Source organism: Rhinopithecus roxellana, chromosome 4 (assembly GCF_007565055.1).
Source record: "Rhinopithecus roxellana isolate Shanxi Qingling chromosome 4, ASM756505v1, whole genome shotgun sequence".
NCBI lineage: Eukaryota > Metazoa > Chordata > Mammalia > Primates > Cercopithecidae > Rhinopithecus > Rhinopithecus roxellana.
The window spans coordinates 152,788,903-152,816,458 of NC_044552.1; the positions used below are offsets into that span (position 1 = coordinate 152,788,903).

The 27,556-nt window shown below is 38.0% G+C and overlaps 1 protein-coding gene across 9 annotated transcripts in view; it reads left to right on the forward strand.

The window, feature by feature from the left end:
- PDE10A (phosphodiesterase 10A) overlaps nucleotides 1-26,842 on the forward strand; it is a 362,722-nt gene extending 335,880 nt beyond the window's left edge. For 5 of the 9 annotated variants that reach the window (XM_030929478.1, XM_030929471.1, XM_030929470.1 and 2 more), the window contains 4 exons: nucleotides 11,009-11,120; nucleotides 15,231-15,311; nucleotides 18,062-18,150; nucleotides 21,014-26,842. In XM_030929478.1, coding sequence (XP_030785338.1) covers nucleotides 11,009-11,120; nucleotides 15,231-15,311; nucleotides 18,062-18,150; nucleotides 21,014-21,116 — 385 coding nt within the window. In that variant the 3' untranslated portion in view covers nucleotides 21,117-26,842. The remainder of the gene's footprint in view (nucleotides 1-11,008; nucleotides 11,121-15,230; nucleotides 15,312-18,061; nucleotides 18,151-21,013) is intronic. The other 4 variants (XM_030929473.1, XM_030929477.1, XM_030929475.1 and 1 more) reach the window with 1 other exon arrangement.
- Nucleotides 26,843-27,556: the final 714 nt, after the last annotated feature.

A 27,556-nucleotide genomic window follows, 5' to 3' on the forward strand; every position in this document is an offset into this window, starting at 1 on the left:
GCCTCCACTGCTGGTTATTCTTTCTTCAGGATGGCTCATGAGTTTTCTCCATATTATTCAAAAAGGATACTTCTCCAAAATTATTTTTTCTCTGTTAAGGTATGGTCTTAAGCCAGAAATACATTTCCAGACTTGTTTTCTTTATTATACAATTTACCTTTGCTTATCAGTGTGGTGTCATGCCTTTACTAACAATTCATCTTTTCTTTTGGAACTTAGTTCCAGCTGTTATTTCTGATGTGGGCATTTATCTTAGCCTATCAATTTTCCATCTTATTTGAAACTATAATTCTTTTTTGAATTAACCAACTTTATTTCTTAAAGCAATTTTAGATTCACAGAAAGATTGGATAGAAAGTACAGAGTTCCTCTGTATCCTGGTCCCCACACATGGACAACTTCCCCCACTGTTGGTATCCTGCACCAGAATCGTACATTTATTACAATTAATGAACCAACATTGAATCATCATTATCACCTAAAGTCTGTAGTTGACATTAGGATGCAGGCTTAATGATGTACATTCGATGGGTTTGGACAAGTGTATCCACCATTTTAGTATCACACTTGAGAATTCCACTGCCCTAGAAATCCCTCGTGCTCTGCCTATTCATTCCTCACTCTCCACAACCCCTGGCAATCCCTGATCCTTTTACAGTCCTCATACCATTGCCTTTTCCAGAATGTCATATAGTTGGAATCATAGAATAGTTGACTTTCAAATTGGCTTTTTCCACAAAGTAATATGCATTTAAGTTTCTTCCATGTCTTTTCATGGCTTGATAGCTCATTTCTTTTTAGCATCGAATAATTATTGCATTGTGTGGATGTACCAACATTCATTTACCCATTCATCTACGGAAGGACATCATTGTTATTTCCCAGTTTTGACAGTTATTCATAAAGCTGTCTATACATCCATGTGCAGGTGTTTTTGTAAGCATAAGTTTCCAACTCCTCTGGGTAAATACTAAGGAGCATGATTACTGGGCCATATTATCAGAGTATGTCTAATTCTGTATGAAATATACCAGACTGTTTTCCACAATGGCTGGACCTTTTTGCATTCCCACCAGCAATGAATGAGAATTCCTCTTACTCCATATCCAGCATTGGGCATTGTTAGTTTTCTGGATCTTTGCCATTCTAATAGATGTGTAGTGTTATCTCATTGTCTTAATCCACATATTTATGATGACATATGATGTGGACTATCTTTTCACATGCTTATTTGCCATCTTTATATATATTTTTAGTGGGGTGTCAGTTCGTGTCTTTAGCCCTGTTTTATATTTGGGTATTGTTTCTTTATTGTTGAATTTTAAGGGTTCTCTGTATATTTGTGGTAACGGTCTTTGATCAGGTATGCCTTTTGCCAATGTTTTCTCTCAGTCTGTGGCTTGCCTTTTTACTCTTGACAGTGTCTTTTGCAGGGCATAAATTTTTTAATTTTTAATGAAGTCTAGCTTACTCTTTCATGAATCATGCCTTTGTGTTGTATTTAAAAGTAATCATCAAATTCTGGATGAACTAGATTTTTCTTCTATGTTATATATATGTTACAGTTTTGTGTGTTGTATTTAAGGTTGTGATCCATTTTGAATTAAGTTTGAATTAAAGGTTGTAAGGTCTCTGTCTAGATGCATTGTTTGTTTTTTGTTTTTGTTTTTATTTTTGTTTTTGCATGCAGATGTCCAGTTGTTCTGGCACCATTTGTTAAAAATAGAACTAATTTTTTAAATGCTTGTTGTTTATTAGTTTGATAAATATCTAACTTAGTTTCATTTGTTTTATACTTTTAGTGAATCAATTTATCTGATATTGTTTGAAACTTTGTAGCTAATATATGATAATATTTCTTAGGTGATCTTTTTTGGAGATGTCAATTATAATTACTATCTTGGGTAGTTGCTAGATGACAGTCAGTGGCCTCTTCCTTTCTATCCAGAATTAATACTAAAACACAGGAGGAGTGTCTGTTTCATTTGAAGAAATAAATGGCAGACTTGGCTTGAGAACTCAAGTTGCCTAATGTATAGAGCCAGACATCCTTATTTGTATTAAGAATCAGTATATTTCTGTACCATAACTAGACAGAGAGAAAGGTGCAACTTATAAATGCATTTTCATTTAGTAGAAAAATTAATACTTAAAGTTAATATTTTTAGAATAATTCTCAAATCGTCTGGGTGCAGTGGCTCACACCTGTAATCCCAGCACTTTGGGAGGCCAAGGTGGGCAGATGACTTGAGGTCAGGAGTTTGAGACCAGCCTGGCTAACATGGTGAAACCCCATCTCTACTAAAAATACAAAAATCAACTGGGCATGGTGGCAGGCACCTATAATCCCAGCTACTTAGGAGGCTGAGGCAGGAGAATCACTTGAACCCGGGAGGCAGAGGTTGCAGTAAGCTGAGATCGCATCACTGCACTCCAGTCTGGACAACAGCGTGAGACTCAGTCTCAAAAAAAAAATTGTCAAATTTTATGTTTTCATTGTTTATTTCATGGATATTTTGTGTTAAAATTAGAGTGACCATACTCCACAGTTTGGCTGGATCAATCTCAGCTAACACCTGTTGAGCTAAAATAATTCATAGCAGTGCTGGCTTTTGCTCTCAAAACTGTATTGGCTTGAACATAAATGATTTGGTATACCATCCTTGTTGCAATGATGGAATGTCATGTAATGGAAAGCATCACATTCTGGGCTTTTGTGTAGTGGTAAGGCCCAGAGGTATGGATAACTGTGACAGTGTCTAGCACATAGTAGGTGTTCAGCAAATATTTCTTAGATAAACGAATAATCCAAAATAGCAAGTAATTCAAAGTATAGGCTGTATAATGTGATCATATACTCATGTATATCTTTGATTGTTGGCAATTTTTGTCCTGGTAATTTTTTTTTTTTTTAATTTCATTCTTTGTTTCATTCATTCTGGAGTTACATTCTCTTGACTTTTGCTGGAAGTGTTCATCTTTTTTTTTTTTTTTTTTGAAACGGAGTCTCGCTCTGTCACCCAGGCTGGAGTTCAGTGGCACTATCTGAGCTCACTGCAAGCTCCGTCTCCTGGATTCACGCCATTCTCCTGCCTCAGCCTCCTGAGTCGCTAGGACTACAGGCGCCCGCCAACACGCCTGGCTAATTTTTTGTATTTTTAGTAGAGACGGGGTTTCCCTCTGTTAGCCAGGATGGCCTCGATCTCCTGACCTTGTGATCCGCCCACCTTCGCCTCCCAAAGTGCTGGGATTACAGGCGTGAGCCACCGCACCCAACCAGAAGTCCTAATCTTCTGACACTTGCTTCCCACCTTTTGTCCTTACCATCTGCCCCTCACATTTACTATGATGTCGTTAGCTATTATGTCATTTACTCATACTGACATTGTGACCACAACTGTGATTAAAGACACTGGGTATATTTTATTATATTTTATTTTCAAAATGAAACAACCAAAACCCAATTGTGTATGAAAGTCATTGTTGTGTGTGTTTCAAATGCAGATGAAGAATTTGTTTACATAGGACATAAAGTGCAGACCTCACAAATACCTTACACTTAATAATAAATATTTTTTAAACTTTATAAATAGCAAAGACTGACAAGTGAATTTAGGATCCTAGAAATCAATTATTAGACAGTGTATTAGTCTGTTCTTGTGCTGCTAATAAAAACATAGCCGAGACTGAGTAATTTATAAAGAAAAGAGGTTTAATTTACTCATAGTTTAGCATGGCTAGGGAGGCCTCAGAAAACTTATAATCATGATGGAAGGGGAAGAAAACACATCCTTCTTCACATGGCAGTAGGAGGGAGAAGAATGTGTGTGCCGAGTGAAGAGGGAAACCCCTTAAAAAACCATCAGCTTTTGTGAGAACTAACTCACTATCATGAGAACAGGATGGGGAAGCTACTCCCACGTTTCACTTATCTCCACCTGGTCCCTCCCATGACAAGTGAGGATTAGGGGGACTACAATTCAAGATGGGATTTGGGTGGGGACACAGCCAAACCATGTCATTCTGCCCTGGCCCCTTCCAGATCTCTTGTCCTCACAATTCCAAACACAATCCTATACTTCCAACGGTCCCTTAAATTCTTAACTAATTCCAGTGTTAACTCAAAAGTTCAAATCCAAAGTCTCATCTGACACAAGTCCCTTCCACCTATGAGCCTATAAAATCAAAAGCAAGTTAGTTACTTCCTAAATTCAGTGGAGATACAGGCATTGGGTAAATATAGCCATTCCAAATGGGAGAAATTGGCCAAAACAAAGGGGTTACATGCCCCATACAAATCCAAAATCCAGTAGGGCAGGCATTAAACCTTAAAGTTCCAAAATGATCTACTTCAACTCCATGTCTCACATTCAGGTCATGCTGATGCAGGAGGTGGGCTCCTATGGCCTTCGGAAGCTCTGCTCCTGTGGCTCTGCAGGATACAGTTACCCTCCCGACTGCTTGCATGGGCTGCCACTGAGTGTCTACAGCTTTTCCAGGTGCATCGTGCAAGCTGTAGGTGGATCTACCATTCTGGGATCTGGAGGATAGTGGCCCTCTTCTCACAGCTCCACAAGGCACTGCCCCAGTGGGAACTCTGTGTGGGGGCTCTGACTTCACATTTCCCTTTCACACTACCCTAGCAGAGGTTCTCCATGAGGGCTCTGGCCCTGCAGCAAACTTCTGCTTGGACCTCTAGGTTTTTCCATACATCCTCTGAAACCTCAATTCTTGACTTCTCTGCACCTGCAGGCCTGACACCACATGTAAGCCACCAAGGCCTGGGGCTTGCATCCACTGAAACAACAACCTGGGCTGTACATTGGCCCCTTTTAGTCACCACTGGAGTTGAAGCAGCTGGTAAACAGGGCACCATGTCACATGTACACAGGCACCCCTACATAGCGCAGGGGGAGGCCTGTGAAACCATTTTTCCCCCCTAGGCCTCTGGGCCTGTGATGGGAGGAGCTGCCATGCAGGTCTTTTACATGCCCTCGAGACATTTTTGCCATTGTCTTGGTGATTAACACTCAGTTCTTCCTTACTTAAGTAAGTTTCTGCAGCGGCTTGAATTTCTCCCCAGAAAATTTGTTCGTTTCTACCACATCATCAGGCTGCACATTTTTCAAACTTTTATGCTCTGCTTTCCCCTGAATGCTTTGCCACTTAGAAATTTCTTCCACCAGATACCCTAAGTCGTCTCTCTCAAGTTCAAAGTTCCACAGTTCCCTAGGGCAGGGGCAAAATGCCACCAGTCTCTTTGCATAGCAAGAGTGACCTTTATTCCAGTTCCCAACAACTTCCTCATCTACATCTGAGACCACCTGGACCAGCCTGGACTTAATTGTCCTTATCACTATCAGCATTTTTGTCAAAGCCATTCAACAAGTCTCCAGGAAGTTTCAAACCTTCCCACATCTTCCTGTCTTCTGAGTTCCCCAAGTCTCTAGGAAGTTCCAAACTTTCCCACATTTTCCTGCCTTCTGAGCCATCCAAACTGTTCTTACCTCTGCCTATTACCCAGTTCCAAAGTCACTTCCACAGTTTCATGTATCTTTATAGCAGCACCCAACTCTCTGCAGTACCAATTTACTGTATTAGTCTATTTTTCTCATGCTGCTATGAAGAAATACCCAAAACTGGGTAATTTATAAAGGAAAGAGGTTTAATTAACTCACAGTTCAGCATGTCTGGGTGAAGCCTCAGGAGACTTACAGTTATGGCAGAAGGGGAAGTTAACACATCCTTCTTCACGTGGCAGCAGGAGAGAGAAAAATGAGTGTCCAGCAAAGGGGGAAACCCCTTATAAAACCATCAGCTCTTGTGAAAACTAACTCCCATCACAAAACAGGAAGGGAGAAACTGCCCCCATGATTCAGTTATCTCCACCTCATCCCTCCCACAACATCTGGTGATAACGGGAACTACAATTTAAGATGAGATTTGGGTGGGGGACAACTATATCAGACAATTTAAATCTAGCTTATGAAAGGGGATTTGCTAGTCACAGAAAAGACAGAGGAAACGTAATGCAGGGCCACCAATCATCTGTGAACTGCTTGATTTCTGCACTGAAATTTCCCTTCAAAGAGCTTTTCCTGACTACAACTAAAAGCAAATGTCATATCTGGAAACCAGCTCTGAACTCAAGCCAAGCATAGGCAAAAGTAGAGTTATTGTTTTTTGTTGAAATTAGCAAGCATGGTCTCGTTATGGCTAAATAGAACCAAGTATAGTCTTGCCTAAGGACCATTTCAGCAAATTCAGAAAAGACCATAGTGCGTTTTAGGCTATGATATCAGGTAAAAGTATCCTTTTAAGTATTAAGATGACAAATATGGAAGTTGTTGGTAGTTTTATAATTTTTACTTTCATGTATTTCATGCAGGAACTGCCTTTCTTAAACACAAATTGTAAAGATAAACTAATTTCATAATTTGAAATTGTGGCTTAAAAATCATAATTTCTTTTATTTTTGTTACCTTTTTAAAATGAAGATGTTTATTCTCTTAGTCCCAGATAATATTTGTACCCTTCAAAAGCAATCCCTTTGCTCCACTTCCCTTGAAGTCTTTTCTTAATTTAGATGTACATGCACGTCAAAGAAAGGGTACAGTATTAAACACTTAAACAATTCTTTTTAATTCTTCAAATAATTCAGAAATAAAACTTGAAAAGTTCTATATTTTTACATAGCTATTGCTGTGTGCTTTGAAGAACAAATGTGTCTATGTGATGTGTGATCTGTTTTATATATATATATATATACTGTAATGTGATTTCTTTAGCATTTCCCAAATGCGGCAGCAGCCTCCAGCCTTTACCTGCTATAGGACTGTAAGTGCATAAAGACTCCCTCTGTCAGGAATGTTTGATGTTTCAACTGAAGAACCTGAAATGTGGGGAAGCAAAATTCTAAAGGAAGATCACTGATGTTCCCATTTGATTTAAAGTTACGTATGGTACTCTGTGAGACCATGTAAAGGTTGTTAACTCTAGGAATCGTACAAGAATTCTGGCATTAACTTTAATAACAGCAGTTTCCTCTGTGGCAGTCATTTACCTAAGATTCATTTTCCATTCGTTTATAATTTCTTTCTCTCTCTGGAATGGAGAAAAATGTATTTTTAAAAGAAGCAACATATTTAGGGTTTTATTAAGGTTTTAGAACTTAAATTTAAAGTATATTTTAGTGAGATAATTACTATATCATGTTTATACTTATATGAAAGTTATTTATGCCATTGGGAACAGTAAGATTCTAAAATATTTTCTATGGTTTTGAGTATGCAGCTGTTCAAATAATACTTTCAGAAAAACTATATTATCCTTAGGCTAGCTTAATGTTTAATACATTAGTCAAAATAGGTCACATTTTGATGAAAGTATAGTGGTTATTACAGATGTGATTTAAATTACTCAACCCAATGATTTAAAACCCCTTGAAAATGAGTTTAAAAGCAAGATAAAAAAAAGCTTTAAGATGATCATTTAGAGAAAAAAAGAATTGAACCTAGTTTCTTTTCAAATTCTATGCATGACTTTATTTTAAAGTAAAATCATTAAAATGAGGCTAGATGGCAGCTTCTAAACAAAACATCCACTGTACATCCTCCACATGTTTGCTTTCTAGTTAACCACTTGATAACACTTAACCACTCTTAACAGTTATAATTAAAACTACTTCATAACAGAATTCTGGTCTTTGCTTATACATCAGTATACTTTTGAATACAGAAATTCAAAAGAAATTTCAAATAATCATTATAAAATTAGAGAATGTGTGTTTCTTCTTCTTTTCCAGCAAAATAGTATATCCTTGGCTGGCCAGGTTTACAGAGTGTGTGGCATGGGATTGGGGGTAGTGTGGGAGGGCTGGGCTTCCTTCTTGCCCATCTGTAACTCATCTGAAGTACTGCAGGCTATGTGGTCTATTTTGCCTTCCTTTGGTAAAGTTCTGTGATTCCATGATCTTCTGATGTGGGAAGAAAATCTCGAAATAGGATGATACTGAGAAGGCAAACCTGCACGCTGGGGAGAGGTGCCCACCTCTTTCAGGTTGGAATATCTGCACACCTGTGATAGAGCCTGTGCTCTTTATCTACTCCACTTGATCTGGAATAATTAATATATGAGAGTCGGGCATAAAGGGGGGAAAAGGAAAGGAAGATGGGAGAGAGAGATGCCTTGGCTTTATAACCCTTACAGGTGTTAATAATTTGCATTTGGCTCTGCCTCTAATGTCTGGATTCCTCCTACTCCCCCATCCCACTACTCTCACCATAATTCAAGCTGCCCTCACCTCTCATCTGAACTACTGTAGTGTTCTCCTGAGTGATCACTCCGAACCTGCCCTTGCCCCTTCACAGGTCTGTACGTCATCTCCACCCAGCAGACCCGAGTGATCCTCTTTAATACCTGTATCAGGCCACTCCTCTGGGAAAAGCCACCAAGATTTTACCGTCAAACTTGGAATAAAAATTAAACTCCTATCTTGTCTCCAGCCTGTTTCTCCAAACTTAACTACATTCCATGTTTCACTTCACTCAGTGTGTCGCAACCAGAATGGCATTTCTTTTTGTTCTTCAAACCGGCCTTGCTTGTTTCCACATTAGGACTTCACATGCACTTCTCTCTGCTGGACCTTCCAGATCTTCACGTGGTAGCCTCCCTTTATGTATTTATGTATTTGTTTATTTTTTTTTATTTTTTTATTTTTTACCCAGCACTTGCTTCATGAAAGTTTTGACCTGTTGATTGTCTGCCTTGCCCTACTAGAACATTATTACTCTGAGAACAGGGTCTATTTGGTTCTTTGCTGTAACTGCCTGATACATGTAGGCATTCAAAACGTTTGCGGATAAATGAATGTAGTTAAACCTTGTGATATTGTGTGACTAAGAATCGTTTTATAGGAGTTGTGTTGGGCTCTTCTTCACTGTTTTTAGTGACTAGGTTATATGAACTCACACCAAGAGTAGGCTTAGCATGGACATGATCCCTTTCACAAATGGTCATTAAAGCACATTTGGAGTTAAGGATCTATCCCAGTTAGCAGTCAGTTCTACATTCCATTCATGCATAGAAATAAAATGTTGATCCCAATGGTATTTCTGTACAGCCATGGCCATCTAACTGGTTTGGAATTGGGAGTAAAAAATGAGTAATTATATTTATTAAAGACGTTTGATGCTAAATTTCTAATCTGTTTTATTTTTTGTGCTTTGTCTAAGTAATTTTGATAGTGAAATCTAAATAACTATTTTACAATCCTTTCAATCCTTATATTGGCAACCTTACGTTGGGAATAATTTCTAGCAAGAAAATTGCTTTCATGTATTTTATAATGCCCAGTTCTATTGACGTTTCTTTTGTTTTACAGATTTATGAAAGTGTTTTTGAAATAAACCTCATTAACCTTATTAGATTATTTACCATGATAAACTGATTTTTTTGGCAAATATAAATTAATGAGATTGAATTATTTTAAACATATGAAATATTTGTAAATGGTAGTTTTTCACATTCGATTTGTGTTTAAATGAATTTACCTGTTGAAAAAAAAGGTCATATATTCATTACTTTAGAAGTCCAAATCCAAAAATATTCTTCAAGCCGCAAAGTTCTTGGAAACTACCTCATTAAGAAAATCTTCCAGTAAGATTTCCCTGATCACTGTAAGGGATTTGAATCTTCACATGGCATCTGTTTGGGGTTACAGGAAGGGTATGCATAAATCTATCCAATGTTTGTAAAGGGATTTAGTCTAACCTGTAAGAGACCTGATACCCTCTTGAAATGTGCCCTTACAAAAAGTAAGGTGGTAAAGCTGATGATTACTTAAATGGGCTAAAGGAAGCGAGCTGATGGAAAATAAAGAACTCTGTGATATATGGTGTCATAAGAATCAGGGTATTCCAGGTGTCCAAACATCTTAGCTTGAGCTAATGTGCTGTCTGCCCGGGTCAAGACAGGCTCGGGAGCTAGGGCAGGACTGTGCCTACAGATGGAGAATGTGGACCTGGAAGAGGTAAGGCAGTGGTTAACAGCAGGGGATTGCTTATACTCATTAGAATTGAGATAGGAGCTAGAAATAAGAGCATCATCTCACTCATTACACACTTTTATATCCTTGTTGATCATTTGTCTTTTAAAATTATGTAATTTGCTTTATAAAAGCTAAAGTTGTACATTACACTTTCTTAATTACTACACTTAATCATTCTGTTAAGTATAGACTTCACTTAGGGTAGCCACATATTACTAGACCAAATCTATTCAAATTATAGGGGATATGTCTTTGATTGTTTTAAAGTGATTATTGTTCTTCAAGAGGAAAGATTAAACCAAGCCATAATTAGAAAATAAAGTTAGACATGGAGTACATAGTTATAAATGCAAGCAGCTGAAAAGGGAAGTCATTTTGGTTGAAAGACTGGTGTTGAAAAGCAATATCTGCTAATGAGAAGCACAGTGTTTGGAGGCTGCACCCAGCTCACACACTCGCACGGGGAGAGCGAGGAACAAAGTTACACGGCTACCTCCTCCTCTGGCCTTGCCACAAATTCCTGTCCCTTTGGAAAAGTCATTTCATTTCTGTGCACCCTAGACTTTGCTAATATAAAATGAAAGGATTGGGATAGATTTTCTCTTAAGACATCTTCCCAATCTCAATTTCCAGAATTCAATGAGAATGAAAGCCTGGTCCATAGCCCTAAAAGTGGGGATTTAGATGACAGCCTCGCCAAAGCCTACAATGTATTTGATTTCTTCAGTAGCATTGAGGCAACAGGAACATATGGGACTTGTGATAGAAATGACTTCCGTTCTTATGATTAAAATGACACTAATTTTTCATTCCATTTTACTGTCCTGGCTGTCACTTCTATGTGCTGTTTAATGAAGTAATACGTACTTAAACTTCATTCCTGAAATACAGAAGTCTTTCTAGTCCTTATTATAAATGTGCACATGCTATGCTGACCAGTCTTATATTGTTGTGTTCTAGAGACCGTGTAATTGGTTTGATGATGACGGCCTGTGACCTTTGTTCTGTGACAAAACTGTGGCCCGTTACAAAATTGACGGCAAATGATATATATGCAGAATTCTGGGCTGAGGTATGTTCTTGATTTTTATATTGACATAGATAGTGAGGATAAATTAAATGCGTGGATAAATTGCTAAGAATACTTCGGTTGTTCATGTTGATAGTTATTTCAGAAGCTCTGGTGAATCAGTTACTGAAGGATTTAGCAGATACAAAGAGAGAGTGATTGTTCTTTTACATATTACTTGCGTATGTGTCTAATTCTCTGAGCTCAACTGAAAGAGTTTAGGAACTTAATCACTGAACAGTGGTATAGTATAACAGTATTATATAAGTAGTATTCTTAACAGTAAAGTACTTAACAGCTGATCTTTCCTTCATTCATTCAGTAACCATTACTGGCCATCTACTTTGGACAAAGTACTCAGAGGGTCCCATAATACGGGATATATCCGCCTGCAGCTAAAAATTCAGGAGAATAATTGTTTTGCACCATAGACATTGAGAATATGTAAATATAATCAATAGCTCAGCTGCAAATTATGTGTTCTGCAGAATGTGTGGAATGTTCACCCTTAATACTCCTGAAACAACACAAAAATGACTTTTATTAGCACCTTTTCTTGATTTATCTAATTTATCACTAATGTGCATTGTACTGCTCAATTTGCTCATGGAATTGTATGTAAGTAAGTAGAATATAATTCTCTGATCCAAATGAGTCACGAATACCTAGGCCTTTGCATATTCAAAAATTACTTTATGAAGAAAGCTATAAATCTTTTGAGTACCTCTTCTGGTTTGAAGAAATAAAAGTAAATTTGGAGGACAAAGCAGCTGATAATTCCATCGTATATCTCATTCATACCGAAGCATGTATGTAAAACATAAACAGCAAATCATTCAGCCACGAGTTTAGTGGGAAGAGTTTATCATGTTGAATTATTTCATAATAATAAAGCCAAAGTGTGTTTACTGTACGAGGATCACAGACCTTGAGTTGAGTATACTCCTGGCATGATTTCTCCAGAATGCCTTACACATCGTGTATGTGTGGTCTCGCGTGAGCTTTTTCTTTATTTTATTGTGTATGTGTCAGAACCTAGTTACCATCAGACTGAAGTAGGAAGATTGATTGTGATGCACAGTTGACCCTTGAACAACATGGGTTTGAACTGTGTGGATCCACTTATATGTAGATATCCACTTATATGTAAATATATTGGAAGATGTTTTGGAGATTTATGACAAAAATACAGAACAACCTACCCTAGAAATATTTAAAAAAATTTAATTTAGGTATGCCATAAGTGCATAAAATATATGTAGATACTAGTCAATTTTATCATTTACTACCATAAAATACACAAAAGTGTATGATAAGTTAAAATTTATCAAAACTTATATACACACTTAGAGACTGTGGAGAGAAATGTAAACAGATGCCGTGTTAAATCATAACTGTATAAAGTTAACTGTAGTGCATACATATGGCAGTACTGTAATAATTTTGCAGCACCCTCCTTTTGCTATTATGGTGAGCTCAAGTGTTACGAGTATCCACTTAAAATGCTGTGTTTAAAACACTCTGATGCTAATCATCTCTGAGGAGTTTGTCCAGTAAATTGTGTATCACAGTAAAAAGTGATCTCTGGTGGTTCTTGCATGTTTTTCTTTTTTTCTTTTTTTTTTCCTTTTTGAAACGGAGTCTTGCTCAGTCGCCTAGGCTGCAGTGCAGTGGTGTGATCTCGGCTCACTGCAAGCTCCGCCTCCCGGGTTCACGCCATTCTCCTGCCTCAGCCTCCCCAGTAGCTGGGACTACAGGCGCCCGCCACCATGCCTGGCTAATTTTTTGTATTTTTAGTAGAGACGGGGTGCATATTTTTCATTGTGTTTAGTGCAATACCGTAAGTCCTCCATAACACCATAGCACCTATACAGAGTTACACTAGGATGCTGGAAGTGCTCCCAAGAAGCAGAGAAAAGTCATGACATGACAAGAAAAAGTTGAGTCGCTTGATAGGTTCCCTAGATTGAAGTCTGCAGCTGTGGTTGCTGACATTTTAACATAAATGAATCCTGTGTAAGAATCACTGCAAAAAAAGAAAAATTCATGAAGCCATCACTGCAACTATGCCAGCAGGAGCGAAAACCTTGCACTGTTTGTGGAATATCTTTTTATCTCATACTAAAAATGCACGTTTTGTGTAGGTACAGGATTGCTATGAGAAAGTATAACCATAGACTGTCATGTGATTTCTGTATTCTAGATGAACGTAGAAAACGTGCAGTCATTAAATGACAACTTAACGCAAAAGGAAGGTGTAGGATTAAAAGCTGGAGAATTTAATGCCAAAATGTGACCAATTTGTAATGGAGATGTTTTTCCTTTCTATTATTCCCTGGTTATTCAGTCCACAGATAATGATTCAGCTCTCTGCATGCTCTTAGGTGCATGCAGGTTGAAGCCTTTCACCAACCTCACTAGTCCACAGGAAGAAGCAGGAATACATTCACCAAGTCCTGACAGTTGATCTCAGTATCTATAAAGTCCTGTCTCTTCTCTCCATCCTCACGATCATTCCCCTGTTCAGATCATCACCAACTCATGCCTTGAGTACTGCAACTTCCTAACTGAATTCCTTGCCATTACCTTTTAGAATTTGTGCAGAAATAATTAATAATGTGGTCTTTGGTGCCAGTTGCTTGAGATTAAAATTCTGCTTTGGCACTTGGTATTTAACCTCAGGCCAGTTTATGAGATAGGGATGATGATAATTCGGATTCCATCCGTACCGTGCTTCTGATCCCCTTGTTGTAATACAGACCAAAATCATGACCTCCGTGTGGAGAGCCCCACGTGGCTGGCCCCCTGCCCACTGCTGTGCAGGCATATTCCCTGTCTCAGCCCCTGGCTGCCATTTAGGTCTTTGTTCCCTGCAGTCTCTGCCTGGGGCACGCTCCTGCTGTCTGCATTCTGTGAAAGCCTCAGATTGGCTCCGCCCTCCGTTACAGGCATGGTCGGTACCACTGGATTCTTTCCCTTTGTAGCATTTTTGTTTTGAGGACACATTCCAATCATTGTTTGTTTAAAAAGCTGTTTCCTTGTTGGACTTGTCAAGTCTTTGAGAGCAGGGGACTTAGTATGTCTCACTCACTTTGAATAGAGAAGCAAAAAGTTTGAGACCACTGATTTTAAATGTAAAGTGGTAACAGTGAAACTACAGCTATGCTTGCAGTGGCTTTGCTTTGTCAGGACAAGTGCTTTGGTCCTGTACATAAAAATACTCAATTATGGTTATAGTAATTGGTTTGGAAACCCTATTTTAACAAGTCTGGGAAAGTTTCTAGGCTGTACTTCTGATTTCTAAAAACATGACTAACGTTACTAAAATAATAAAGAATATGAGGGAAGAGTGGGAAGTTAGGAAAAATATTAGGAAATCTTCAGGAAGAAGATTGTAACAAGTGTTAACTTTAACAAATAAATAAAAAGCAAGATAATTTCTAAAATCTTTAAAATGGGAACAATGTATCCTAGAGTACTTCATGAGGATTAAATGAAGTAATATTTATAAGTTACTTAGCTCAGTGCCTGCATCATAGTGAATCTTTAGTAACTATTACGTATAACTGTAAGTGAATCTTTAGTAACTAACATGGTGAATCTTTAGTAACTATTCTATAATTGTAAATTAAATGATATGTGTAATTTGTTGTACTGCGTCTTCACTAGCACATTCTAGCAGACTGTTGTTGTTTATTCTTCCTCTGTAAATATTCCTCTGGAAAGCCAAATGTCACTGAGTTCCATGCACTTGGAAGATCATTTGAAAGAGAGAAGGGCCTGGAGGTTATTCCACATCTTGTTACTGTTGTTTCTCCTCACTGTTTACTGTATCTCCTCTTATTGTAACATTTATTTACTAACTTCTGCAAAATGAAACCAGTAATGATGGCTGGGGTTCTGGTAATTCAGTAGTGGAGAAAATCAAGATGAAGTACAAAATAATGATACATTAAGTTTTTCATTATTTTGATTGTTTTTTCTTGAGTTAACAACAACAAACATTATTTGTTTTGAAGAAAATTAATGAATAAAGGGAATATTTCAGTAATATCAAAATTGTATAATGATTTGAAATTTGAGAAAGCATGATTTTCCCCCCATTCATCTTAGGGTGATGAAATGAAGAAATTGGGAATACAGCCTATTCCTATGATGGACAGAGACAAGAAGGATGAAGTCCCCCAAGGCCAGGTATGAATTATTAAAGTAAATTGTAATTGCTGAAATCAAATAGTTTAAGATGGGCATAAAATCATACATGAATGGAAAGCATATGTCATCGTATAATATGTTAAGGGAATGGGTTATTGCAGGCAGATCTGGTGATTAATATGGAAACTTTAGAAATTTATCTTACAGGATTGAGAACTAGAAAAAGAACAGCTGTTTACACTGAATAATCACCTACTCAAATGAGCCTTCACTTCCTAAGACACTCAGGAAAGTAGATGCTAAAAGAGTTTATACTCTTAATCTGGGTTTGACGGCCAACTCCAACCACTGATTTTGGTCACAAGGCTAAAAGCCACAGTGAGGAATCCTGAGGGCCTGGCTGCCTTGTGGACTGAAAAGACTTAGTGCTCGGGGGACAGAAGCCAGGACCACTTGAAACCTTCTCCATTTAGATGGAGTTTGGGGACAGTAAGACCAAGGTTAGGAAATCTCTGTGGATTGAAAGAATTCATACTACCTTTGCCATGACTCCTTTCTTCAGCTGCCATTGCAGTAAATAGGCTTTCTTTTCTGACTTGAAATAGAGGGGGCGGAAGATTTTGAATTGTTTTATTTTTAACAAGCAGAAAATACTTTGTCATTGGCTAAACAAAGATATTTTTGGAGAGTTACATTATAGATTTTGATTCAGGTTCATTTTCTCTGACAAATAATGCTTAGTACTTCAGTGCATTTTGTGTTTTGTTTCAACATAAATTGACATGAATTATCCTCTTTTCAGGTCATACTACATAATTTATGTTTGTGTTCCAATGTTTTGAGAGGTCTGTGCCTTGCTAGTTTTGCATGCATGTATGTGTAGTGTAATGTATTTCTGAGAGTATGGTTTTCGTTAAGTAATCTTCTAATGGCATAACAAGGAAGTTAGTTGTGGGCAAATAATTAATGATACACATAAGTTTAGAAAATGTTCCAAAAAATCCACAGGATGGTGGTTTTTAATAAGTTCTCAAATTTCCCTACTTTATTTAAAATTGATTTATACACAATTGAGGCAAGTCCACCGCTCACAGGGGGCACCAGCACGACAAAGAGGCTGAATGAATGGCCGTCGCCTCCACTCATGCCCCTGGCTAGGTTTTCTGATGGCGTGGTCACTTTTCCCTCTAGATCTGAAACGGATCCTGAATACCTATCATGTTTGCTGCGAGTGTATTTTGCAGCTTTTGTCGCATTTTGCCACTGTTTATGGAATTTTCCCATATATGGAGTCACAGCTGTCAGTCATTCCTGTTCGGTGTCTGCTTTTCATAATGTATTTGAGAAGTTCTTTTCCACCTTGAGAGTAAATCTATTTGCTTATATTTTCTTTAGTTTCTTCTTTATTACTTTGCATTTGATTGATTAACTTGTTTGGAATGTGTCTTGTATTATTTAAGATAGAGATCTAAAGGTTTTTCCTTCCCAGTAGTTAACTGTCATCCCAACAGAAGGCATGGCCTAGCTGGAAATTTCTCATTCATGCTGTCAGCATATGGGTTTTGCTGTCGTGTTTTTAATTAAGATAATAGTTTGTTTTAGAATAGTTTGATTTTCATTTACAGCCTAATAAAGGTTTAAAGAAAAAGTTCTATGATCAGTTAATATTCTACCAACCATATCGCTTCTAAATAGTTGATGTCTGTGAAATTATTATTTGCCATAATAATGAAATACTCTAATTTCTGGTAATTAGTATCTTTTCTGGGACCTTCTGCCCCATGACATCTGCTAAATATTAGAAGAAGAAAGTCTCAGCATGAGCCATAAAGTTAAAAATGGAAATAACGCAGACGCTATTCTAGTAAGAGTGCTATGACGATAGACTCTGTAACAGGAGAAAGCAAAAAGGAACCACATAAATTTGATCCTCCTGTGTGCTTCAGTGCATATCACTGAAGTTCGGTACTTGAGAGAAATTGGTAAGCTGTGATTTGGGGTCACCTCATCTAGAGAGCTATTTATCCTGTACATGATGCAGCCACTTGGCCGGTGACTTATGTCTGGACAAGCTGTGTTATCTGGCTAGTAGTCACGTGTCTTTTACATCTGGCCTTTAGTAGGCCAGTCTTACTCGCACAGTGACGCAGAATTCCTAATAAAATATTCTTTGTGTATTGTTTAAAGTATGACAGATTTTTTAACTTTGAAATGTGATCTATTGAAAGAACAGAAAATGGGAAGAGCTATGATAAAACCAATGACATTTATTTTAGTTCAAATAAGAGGGCTGGGAGGATGAGGAAAATATTGGGACACCACACAGGGCACCAAAGCCAAGAGTAGCAGCCAAGCAGAAAGCACTGCTGCAAACCTGAGCACGAGGGCGGGAAGAGCCGTAATTGCTCAAGAATCACAGCCTTTATGTTCAAGTGTCTGCAGGAAAGCGCTAAAGGTGACTGGAGATAACACCGCACTTGAATGATCAACTGACTGATCTATTAGCGGAATATCATTTAATGTACTTGGGTCTTAGATTTCAGTAGGTATTAACCTTTGTAATATGTTTTGAATCTTCCTGTGTTTTATTTCTAGAGTCCATTTTAATGCATTTTAAAATATAGTCCATAATAGTGGTCATGGAACCCAAATATCACATACAGCAAAACTAGAACATGTAATTTTATAATGAGGCCTCAGAAACAGAACATTCACTGAAGAAATATAAGTATCACTAGAATTGCTAATATGCACTTTTGTTTCTTGTCCGTGGTTTCGCACGGAGGCAGCTTGGGTTCTACAATGCTGTAGCCATTCCCTGCTACACAACCCTTACCCAGATCCTCCCTCCCACGGAGCCTCTCCTTAAAGCATGCAGGTATGTACTGTGGTTCAAGCTGTAACAATATTGTTTCTAAAAACACTGAGATCTGTGTAGGATTGTTTTACTCGGCTCGTGTGCTGTGGTCTGTGCGTCTGTCTAGGTATCGAGTCGTTGTGCTCAGGGGCTCGGGGCCTCCTTGCCTGGCTTCCCCAGGGGCGCGACTTCTCCCCTTTGGTTCAATTCTCCTGAAAGACGAGCCTCAGGCACCTTGGGTGCTCGGGCAGCTTCTTCTGGCCGCACTCTGAGGAGAGGGACAGTGGGAACAGGCTGGGGGCTGGGACCAGACACAGTCAGGGCCCAGATGACCCAGTGACTGGGAGAGTCTCTGTCTCGGTGTGGGAGACCCTTCCTGCTTTCTTACGCCCACGTTCAGTCTGGGTGGGGTACCGGGTGTTTCTTGCAGAACGGGCGTGTGTGTGGTTCTTGCAGGACCAGCTTGGTTTCAAGCCTTATGAGAGCTGCATCTGTGCTGAGGGGACCTTGTCCCTGGGGGTCCTCGGGCCTGGGATAGAAAGCCCTTTACCAGGCTGCCTCATTCTGCTAAGTGACACGTGGAGTCGGTCCTGCAAGAGGGGCCCCTGGCTCTCATTACTCGTACAGCCACAATATGTCCCTAAGTAGTACGCTATGTGTATGTGAGGAGTGTCTATTCATATCAAGTCCTTCATACACCAAAAAGGAGGAAGAAGTTTTTATTATTATTGTTATTTTGCAGAGGACCCGCCCAATGCTGTTTTTAAAAAAGACAAGGCAGTGGTGTCTATTGAGGATGCCTGAGCAGGAAGAGACTGATGAGATCACACAGTTTGTTGTTTAAATGGAAGAAGGGGACCTTAAATTGTGGATAACCGCTTCGTCTTTAAGTCTTTTTCTCCTTCCAACAAGACATTTAAGCATCATTATCTCTTCTAGATTCATATTTCTCCCTATTCCTTTCTTATCCTTTTTAAAGAGTGAACTCAGTTAAGAACCTTGGGTATTTTTAAAGATTTTCATTTTACTTTATAAATTCCCTCTGAGGAAGTCAAAGGGTTATAGCCAGCAGCCGTGCATGTGAGTCTTTTCACGGCTCTGGGCCATGTTTTAACTACTTAGCCATAGCTCTGCCTGGGGTGGGTTGGAGTGGACGCCCTGTGAGAGGACGGAGGACAGACACCGGCCAGAGAGTTTTACACAAAACCAGAAACTTAATATACTCTTATCTTCTGCTGTTCAAATTTTTTTTCTACTTTTTTCAAGGAAAACAAGACCAATAGGCAATATTAAAAAATTTGTATATATAGTATTTAAGAAATGGTTTCTCCTTCCTCCCTGCTCCTGTGGAGACAAACGTAGCATCCCACCTTGTTTTGCTGAGCCTTAATTGACCTTACTCCCTGGTAGTTTATTAAAATCTTACCTTATTACAAAAGCCTGAGTCATAGTGGGCACTATGGAGTGTGAGGCCAGATCATTCTTGAGGGAATTAGGTTATAAAAGTTTGTGCAAAATTAAAGAGAAAGTGGAATATCAATGTAAATTCAAAGATGTTGTTTAAATAAATACTAAGCAATCTTCAAAAGTCCTTTCCTGTCCAGAAATCCTGTGTGTTTTATGCCAGGTACTTGGAAGCCAGGGCATGAGTGCTGACTGCGTGTGCTCAGCATTGTAGGGAGCTGTGGAGGTGCCTTCCTTGTGGAACTCTGAGAACACAGTGTCCACTGTGTGGGCAGCTCTGCCTCATTCAGGCTTCAGTATACTTGGCTGGACCACATAACCTCTTAAAGGCCATTTTAATCTTATTAACGCTTAAAGAGTTTATGATGTATCCTCAGTGTTCAAGGAAACATACCAAAATTAGTGTATGGCTTTTTCCAATATATCGGAAGTCTCTAGGGTCTGGAAAAATAATACCTCATGATATGTTACAGAAGTTAAAAGGGCCACACTTTTCAGTTATATTTTAGGGTTTTGTCTGTCTGAATGTGTCTTAGAATGTTTGCTAAAAGAAATTGGAGAGAATCATAAAACTGTGTCTTGTAGGAGTTTTGTATTTCCCAATGCCAAGATTGCCGTGTGACTTTACACAGGAATGTGGCCAAGAGTTCTTCCGGGGTAGCCGTGTAGAGGAAGATGGTTTTGCAGCAGTTTGGCTAAGAGCTCTGCCGGGGTAACTGTGGGGAGTAAGATGATGGTTTTGCAGTGGTTGTGATCACACAGTTAGAGAAGATTACGATGCCTGTGACACTTGAATTACAGACACTGAGAGAGAAAGATTAGAGGACTCGAGAAATGAGACTGCCTTAGGTGAGGACTTACCAGAGCACTAACACGGTTTTACTATAACAAGAAAATTTCAGAAGTTTGTGCCAGGTGTAACTTAGGATGATTTTGTACATGTGACACACTGCTCAGAATAAGAGCAAGTGCAAGATGGTGAGGTTTAGGCCTCCTGGGAGACACTCTGTCGACACTTCTCAGTAGGAAGATCCCTGTTGTCACCGAGTGTTCCTACTGCTCTGGGACCTCCTCCTTTCCGTGATCCTGCATATTCCTCAGTAGTAAAACCTAGAGCTCTTTCCCTGTTCAAGTTAATCCTTTCTAAGAAAGGACGTATGCTGAGCCCTAGCATTTCTGCTGCTTTCGCGGTCCAGAGCGGGTGGACCAAGGTGCCCCGACCCTCTGGCGCCTCTGAATCTCTTTCCTGAGCAGCCATCACAGGAGCCCGCCTGGCCACGTCATGCTGGTAACCATGTCGGAGGGCCCCACACAATGCTGTTGTGCAGAGCTATGCCACAGGACTGTTTGGTTAGTTTTCAAGAAAAAGTCCAGAAATCCTTTATTCAGCTTCCCCTGAAACTGCATCTTTTATCCCTAGGGATAATCTCAATCAGTGGGAGAAGGTGATTCGAGGAGAGGAGACTGCAACCTGGATTTCATCCCCATCCGTGGCTCAGAAGGCAGCTGCATCTGAAGACTGAGCACTGGTCACCCCGACACGCTGTCCCACCTACAGATCCTCATCTTGCTTCTTTGACATTTTTTTCCTTTTTTGGGGGGTGGGGGCGAGGGGAATCTATACCTGGTAACTGGGGTACAAACTTCTTCAGGAAGGTAACATCAAGTAAGTAAGTCAAGCAGAGGACTTCCTGCCAGTCTCTTCTGTGAGGCATCGTAGACACTGAGTAACCAGGACCACCCCCGTGTTCAGAAATCAGCTGGCCAAGTGACTCCATTTGACTTGCAAACCAGCCTTTTCTAATAGGCTAATATTGCTGAGGCCTTAAAGGAAGTGGACAAAAATTCTTCAGAAGGGGTACTTTTCCATTGTATCTTTCTAATAAGGGTTTAACATGGTACTATTATGGTATTGTACTTGGGCTTTAACATCAATGTTGCTTTGATGTTGTTGGTTATAAATAGGAATTTTTACACATTACTATTGTGAATGGTGAATGTTCATGTACGACCTACTTGTAATTAACTTGAGTTGTAGTCCACAGCCTCAGGACAAATGTCATTGAGGTTACAGAGTAAGAAATGATGGCAAAAAGTCAGACTCTTATTTCAGAGCTTCATGAATTTAGTTAGGCTAAACATAATTCTTTAAGTTAAAACTAAAGGGCTGAGATGAATACATTTAACCCTGAAACAAGTAGACTTCCTGTCCTTTTGAGAAGAGATGAGGTATACCTTTCAATAAATCTCAGAACTTCAAGTAGCAATTCAAAAGATGTCAGTTTTTGAAATTGTTTTTGTTGTTGTCTTGGCAGTTTTACTGGACCCTTTGCGTAAAGAACAAAATAAAAGCAAAGGCATCAGGATTTTTTGAATGGACAAGTCTTATGGACATAAAGGGTGCATTTTTCATAATGATTCCTTTATAGTGTCACTTTGTGTCACTGCAGAATTTTAGACTCTCATTCACAATGAAAGATTTATTCTAAACATTGTTTAATTAAAGTACCATACATTTCTCTTTTAAACATCAAACCATAAAATGTGTCCTTTGTAATTTTACTCTGACCTGCTGCAGTCACCTCTCATTTATCTCTTTCCACATGCTGCACGGTCATATTTCATGAGCTTTCTGTCCATAGCACAGAAACAGAAGCAGAAAGTAGTACCATGATGTTGGACCTTCTTTCTGTTCTCTTTACTCATCTCACAGATCAAATCACTCCATAGAAGCCTGTGGGTTTCAATGGTTTCTTCTATACAGCTTTTTGGTTGACTAGTATTACTATACAATGTAAGTGTTTTCAAAAATACAAAAGTAATCCTCTGCACCTCTTCCTACAAAGATTGTAAAGCAGTCACTTCTGGTGCATATTAATACTTTAAAGATTTTCAGCACAATGGCACAGTAATCTCCAAACCTGAATTAGACAGAGACTCACTCAGGAAGTGACAGGCCAATCATAACAACATATTCACTTTTCATGTGGCAGGAAACTGGAATATCAATTTTAATAAAATGGAAAAATATGCTTCTACATATTTACTACCATAGGCATTTTGTTCATATGAGCCTGGTTTGTGCAAAATTAAATCAGAGGCTTCTACAACATGGTTTATGTTGTGGCAGAGTTGGCTCTACATAAGCACTGTTCTTATTTTAAAATTAACACTATGTGTTCAGTTTTCTTGTGGGCTTCTGAAAGTTGCCATCTTCCCTACGTGGAGCTCCATTTGCTATTTTCATTATACACTATGAGGTAAAATGTAATAACGAAAGAGATAGAAATACCACTGTGGCTAGATATATACACACACACATATATATATGGATGGATGTAATATATGTAGAACACACACATAGATGTATATAGGATGCACACTCATGTATGTAAACATACATATACATATGTGTATATATGATACATACACATACACACACGCACGAGAGACAGAAGGAAAGAGGAAGAGAGAAGCAAACATGTAGGAAAAAATATAAATCAACCCCATTCTCCCATTCTTTAAGAACAATGATTTTTCTTAACGGAAAATGCATATTACTTGACAGTTGACCAGAAAGTGTCATTTTTGTGTTAGTGTATTCATATAACTGCATTTGAACAAGATACATATTTTTCTGCATACAAATTTATGAAGCTGGATTCTACCAAATACAACTTTAGTCACAAAAGTTAATTTAATTATCTAATTTAACTTGGAGACTGAATTTCAGGAAGGGATATATTATTTAAGATTATTGTTTAATTATAAGAATTTTTTTTAAATGTATGAATTCTGTTTTTTAATATAGAAAATAATTATGGCGGTAGGAATCTCATGGCTACATTTACATTTTTAGGTTATTACAGAAAATTCTCTTAATTTATTATGGTCAAGTGTATTATGTAATCTCTATTTAGAACAGTTTCCCAAAGGAACTGTGATTGGATTTACTGGTTGGTTAATTTCTTGTGAAATATTGTCATCATAGAAGCACAGCACGAACAAAAGACTGTATTCTGATATAAACTGTCAATACTGCTTGTGTCAGATTTACTTAGTAATCACAGATTTACCTGAAATAAAAGGACTCGGGATGCAGTGATATTTAGTTAATAATTTGTTTTGGGAAACACGCAGTTAGGAGTATTTTTGTATTTTGTCAGATGTTTTAGGAGACAGACTTTTGGGTTCTGTTTCTTGTCTTTTTCCCAGACCTTTTCTTAAAAGAACAATGTGACACCAGAAGCCAAGAGATGGATTTTACTAACAACAGCTTTGATGAGTTCCTATTAAGGTCATATTGTGTATTGTGCCAAATTTTCCATCCAGTATAAATTTAGTAACCAGCTATGAGCATATGTAGGATATTCAATTTGCAGACACTTATATTGGTTATGTTGGTTTATAATAGACAAGTTTTATGGTCATATGCAATTATTCCATTATCTTTTTGGACACAGTGAATGTGTTTTTTAGCTAAAAGTGTCCTTGGCAACATAAATGCCTGCCAATACCATGAAATATTGAATTCAGGCAATGTGAATTAATTAATTAGAAAAGGGTCAAAGGAAATACAATGGATGTGGAAACGAATTCTAAAAAATTGCCCTATTAATAGGGCAGAGACTCTGGTCCATTTCCCAGCTGTACTTCTCTCTAAGAGGTGTATGAAAAACCCATCTTGCAAAAAAGACCAAAATATTAGACACAATCGTTCCCATTCCTGACTCTTCAATGGAAAAGGAAGGTACAGATGTTTCTAGTGGTGCCCCAGGTGACTCGTTCTCACCACAACAAAAACAACTAATTGGAAACTACATTTGTTCAATATAGGTTTCCTCTTTCTTGGCATGCTTTTTAGATTTTTTTCATTTTGTAAAATCTCAGTTAATTTTTCTTTATTGGTATGTTTGTGTGTACGAGACATGTTTGTACAGGATATAAATAGATGCATAAATCCTTAGATACCTGGGTTTTTTAATAGGTTTAGGTTTGGGTATTGTGTTTCTTGTCTTTTAACTCAAAATTAAGGTTTGAGCTTTAATAGGACTAAATTATTCACCTGCCTTGGCCTGTGCCTTTATTTTAAATACTGCAACTTTACTTCTTCATTCATGTATTTATTATTTTGCTTTTCTTGCTTAACTATAATTGAAAATATTTACAGGAACTCACAGTTCATTTTATCAAGTTGAATGAATAGGATCATCCTCTCCTCATCAGATTTCTGTCCTTTATTTGACTTCATTGACATATACCCTGGTGACTATAACCAGCGAACTGTTCAGATTCAGTCTTTTCGGCAAGAACTTCAGAGAACTGTGACATTGGTTATGATATGATTTTTTGGGGTTTCAGGTACCTAAGCATGATTTTTAAAATCACTTCTGTCTTTACATATTTCAAACATATGTTTGCTTTTGACACTTTGCAGATTTTATTTAGGATTTAATTCTTTAAAGACTCTATTCATTTAGTCACTATAGTGATCTCTTCTATTGCAAGTATTGAGCTGATTTTTAAATGATGTAAAATGTAGATCAGCCAAGTATGTCATCCGTTACAGTTTCCCCATGCTTTCAGCGCATGGCCGTGAGATCTTGACATGTGCATAAGTATTTAGCCAATACACATTTTGCTGGCTTCTTTAACCATTTATATTGTTTAAATTAGTAATATCCAACGCAGTGCACACTTTTTTGTCTTTTTTCCAACGGAATATTTTGGTTGTCTGAAGCATTGGATGCATTTTATATGATAAAAATAACAAGAAAAATTTAAAACGTGTCAGCGGTGTGCTGGTTCTAAATTAAGAAGATAGAACAAAGAGAAAGACATTAATGTTACCCAAGAAATACATTTAACATCCAAAGAAGCAATGCTGTCCTCACTTGATGTTTCTCTTCTCAACCCAGCAATGGAGAGCAGGGCTTGCGAAGCCATACAGAGCCCACCTGCCCTTTCCTGCAAGTGGGAGAAAACTAATCAGTGGCACGCAGAGCCAGGTGTGGCCCTGTGAGGCAAAGGATAATGCCACCTCAGGACCAAGGTGGAAACTTACAGCTGAATCCAGGGCTTACTAAGTAGGGAAGTCAGTTTACACAATTCCCTTTTCCTCTGATGTCTTTGAGGTACTGTGTATTTGCAGAAGTTTAAGTAGAAGGGTTTTGTTTCGATTGTAAGTTAAGCTCTAAAAGTGTATTATCTAATACTCTAGCCCAACTGAAATATTATATCATGGGCGTTACAGCCTTTGTCTTTTTCTTTATTCACCTTAATACCCAGTCCTATGCTGTATCTCCAATAGCCTATATAAATGATATATAGGAATATTATTTTCCATATGAGCTGTCGTATGGTGTATATGCTATGTGTTCATTTCGTGTGCAAGTTGAGAGTGTAATAGATTTACCCAGAGAAGGTGTTTCTGTACAATGCCCCTACCTATTTGAAATTACATGCTTGCCCAACACACTGTGAAATAGTTACCAACATTTGTACAAATGCAGCATCTTCATTCTTCCTGAGAAGACAAGATGGCTTTCTTTACATGAACATATGAACAAAAGAGATCCTAGACCCATATGTAGCTAAGGCATCTGAGAGTTTGCTGTTGATAATCTTGCTGACCAAAAACTACTGGAGAGTAATACAGGTTATATGCTGTCAAAATTACAATGCTCATAAAGAACTGACTTGTAGAGTCAATGAACCTGTGTCCAGAATTTTAATAGGCTCTCTATTGGAAGGAGAAAGAATTTCAAGTTAACGGTATCTAACTTTATCATAGTTGATAAGTTAGTAAATTTTAAAAAATGATTTTATATGTATGACAAAAATCTTTGTAAAATGCGCAAGTGCAATAATTTAAAGAGGTCTTAACTTTGCATTTATAAATTATAAATATTGTACATGTGTGTAATTTTTTCATGTATTCATTTGCAGTCTTTGTATTTAAAAAACACTGTTATGTTTGTATAATAGAACGGTAATCATTTATTATAATCTAGGCAAGTTGTAAATAAATTCATAATTCAAACAGCCAGTATATATGCATATATGAGTGTTATATTGCAAAATCTTTGTTTTACTTACATGGTTAAAGCAGCAAGAATTCTTTTGTTGATATGTAATTATACACATAAAATATATATATGTATGATACATGAAATATATTTAGAAATGTTCATAATTTTAATGGATATCATTTGGTGTGAATAATTGAATACAGAGTTTTTAAAATATCTTTCATGTATATCACTTGCTCTCATTTGTGGGGAAGATAATAGACATTTCACAAAAGGTCATTTGAAAACACTCGGCCTTGTTTGCCTAGAAAACACCAAGTTTACGTTGAATTAACGTGTGTTGTTTGCTTCACCCATTTTCCATCAGACAGCACAAAACAATATAAAATGTTAAGTGTTATGATTTACTAACTCGGAGTCCATTCTGTAATTTTAAAGTTTCAGATAGTGTGTAGGGAGCCCGTGGTGCTGCAGTGATGGCTTCAGGTTACTGAGCCAGCAGCCCTGAGTGCCAACCCGCAGGCTACCCCGGGAGCTTCCCTGGCCCTCGGAGTCTTTACGTCAACAATGCAAATGCACACTCACTAAATGCACACCCTCCTGAAAAGAGAAGTGCTGGACAAAACACAGTGGTGCATGTGTGTTTGTGTGTATGTGTTGGGATTCTTTCTGCTATAGGAAAACACATTCAGGGCTAAAAGCCTCACATACTGGGTACACAGTGATAAGTATACTCATGATCTTTAAAACTCTGGGTAAAGAAATTATGTTTTTATTTTGACTGTCTCTGCTTGCCATCAAATGAGTAGGCAAATGATAAATATGTAAGACCAAAAAGTTAAATTTTATCCCCTGATCCTCCCTAACCTTAAACATATTAGAGCTAAATGTGAGAGGCTTAAACATATGAGTGTCCATAGCCTTGTGAATTA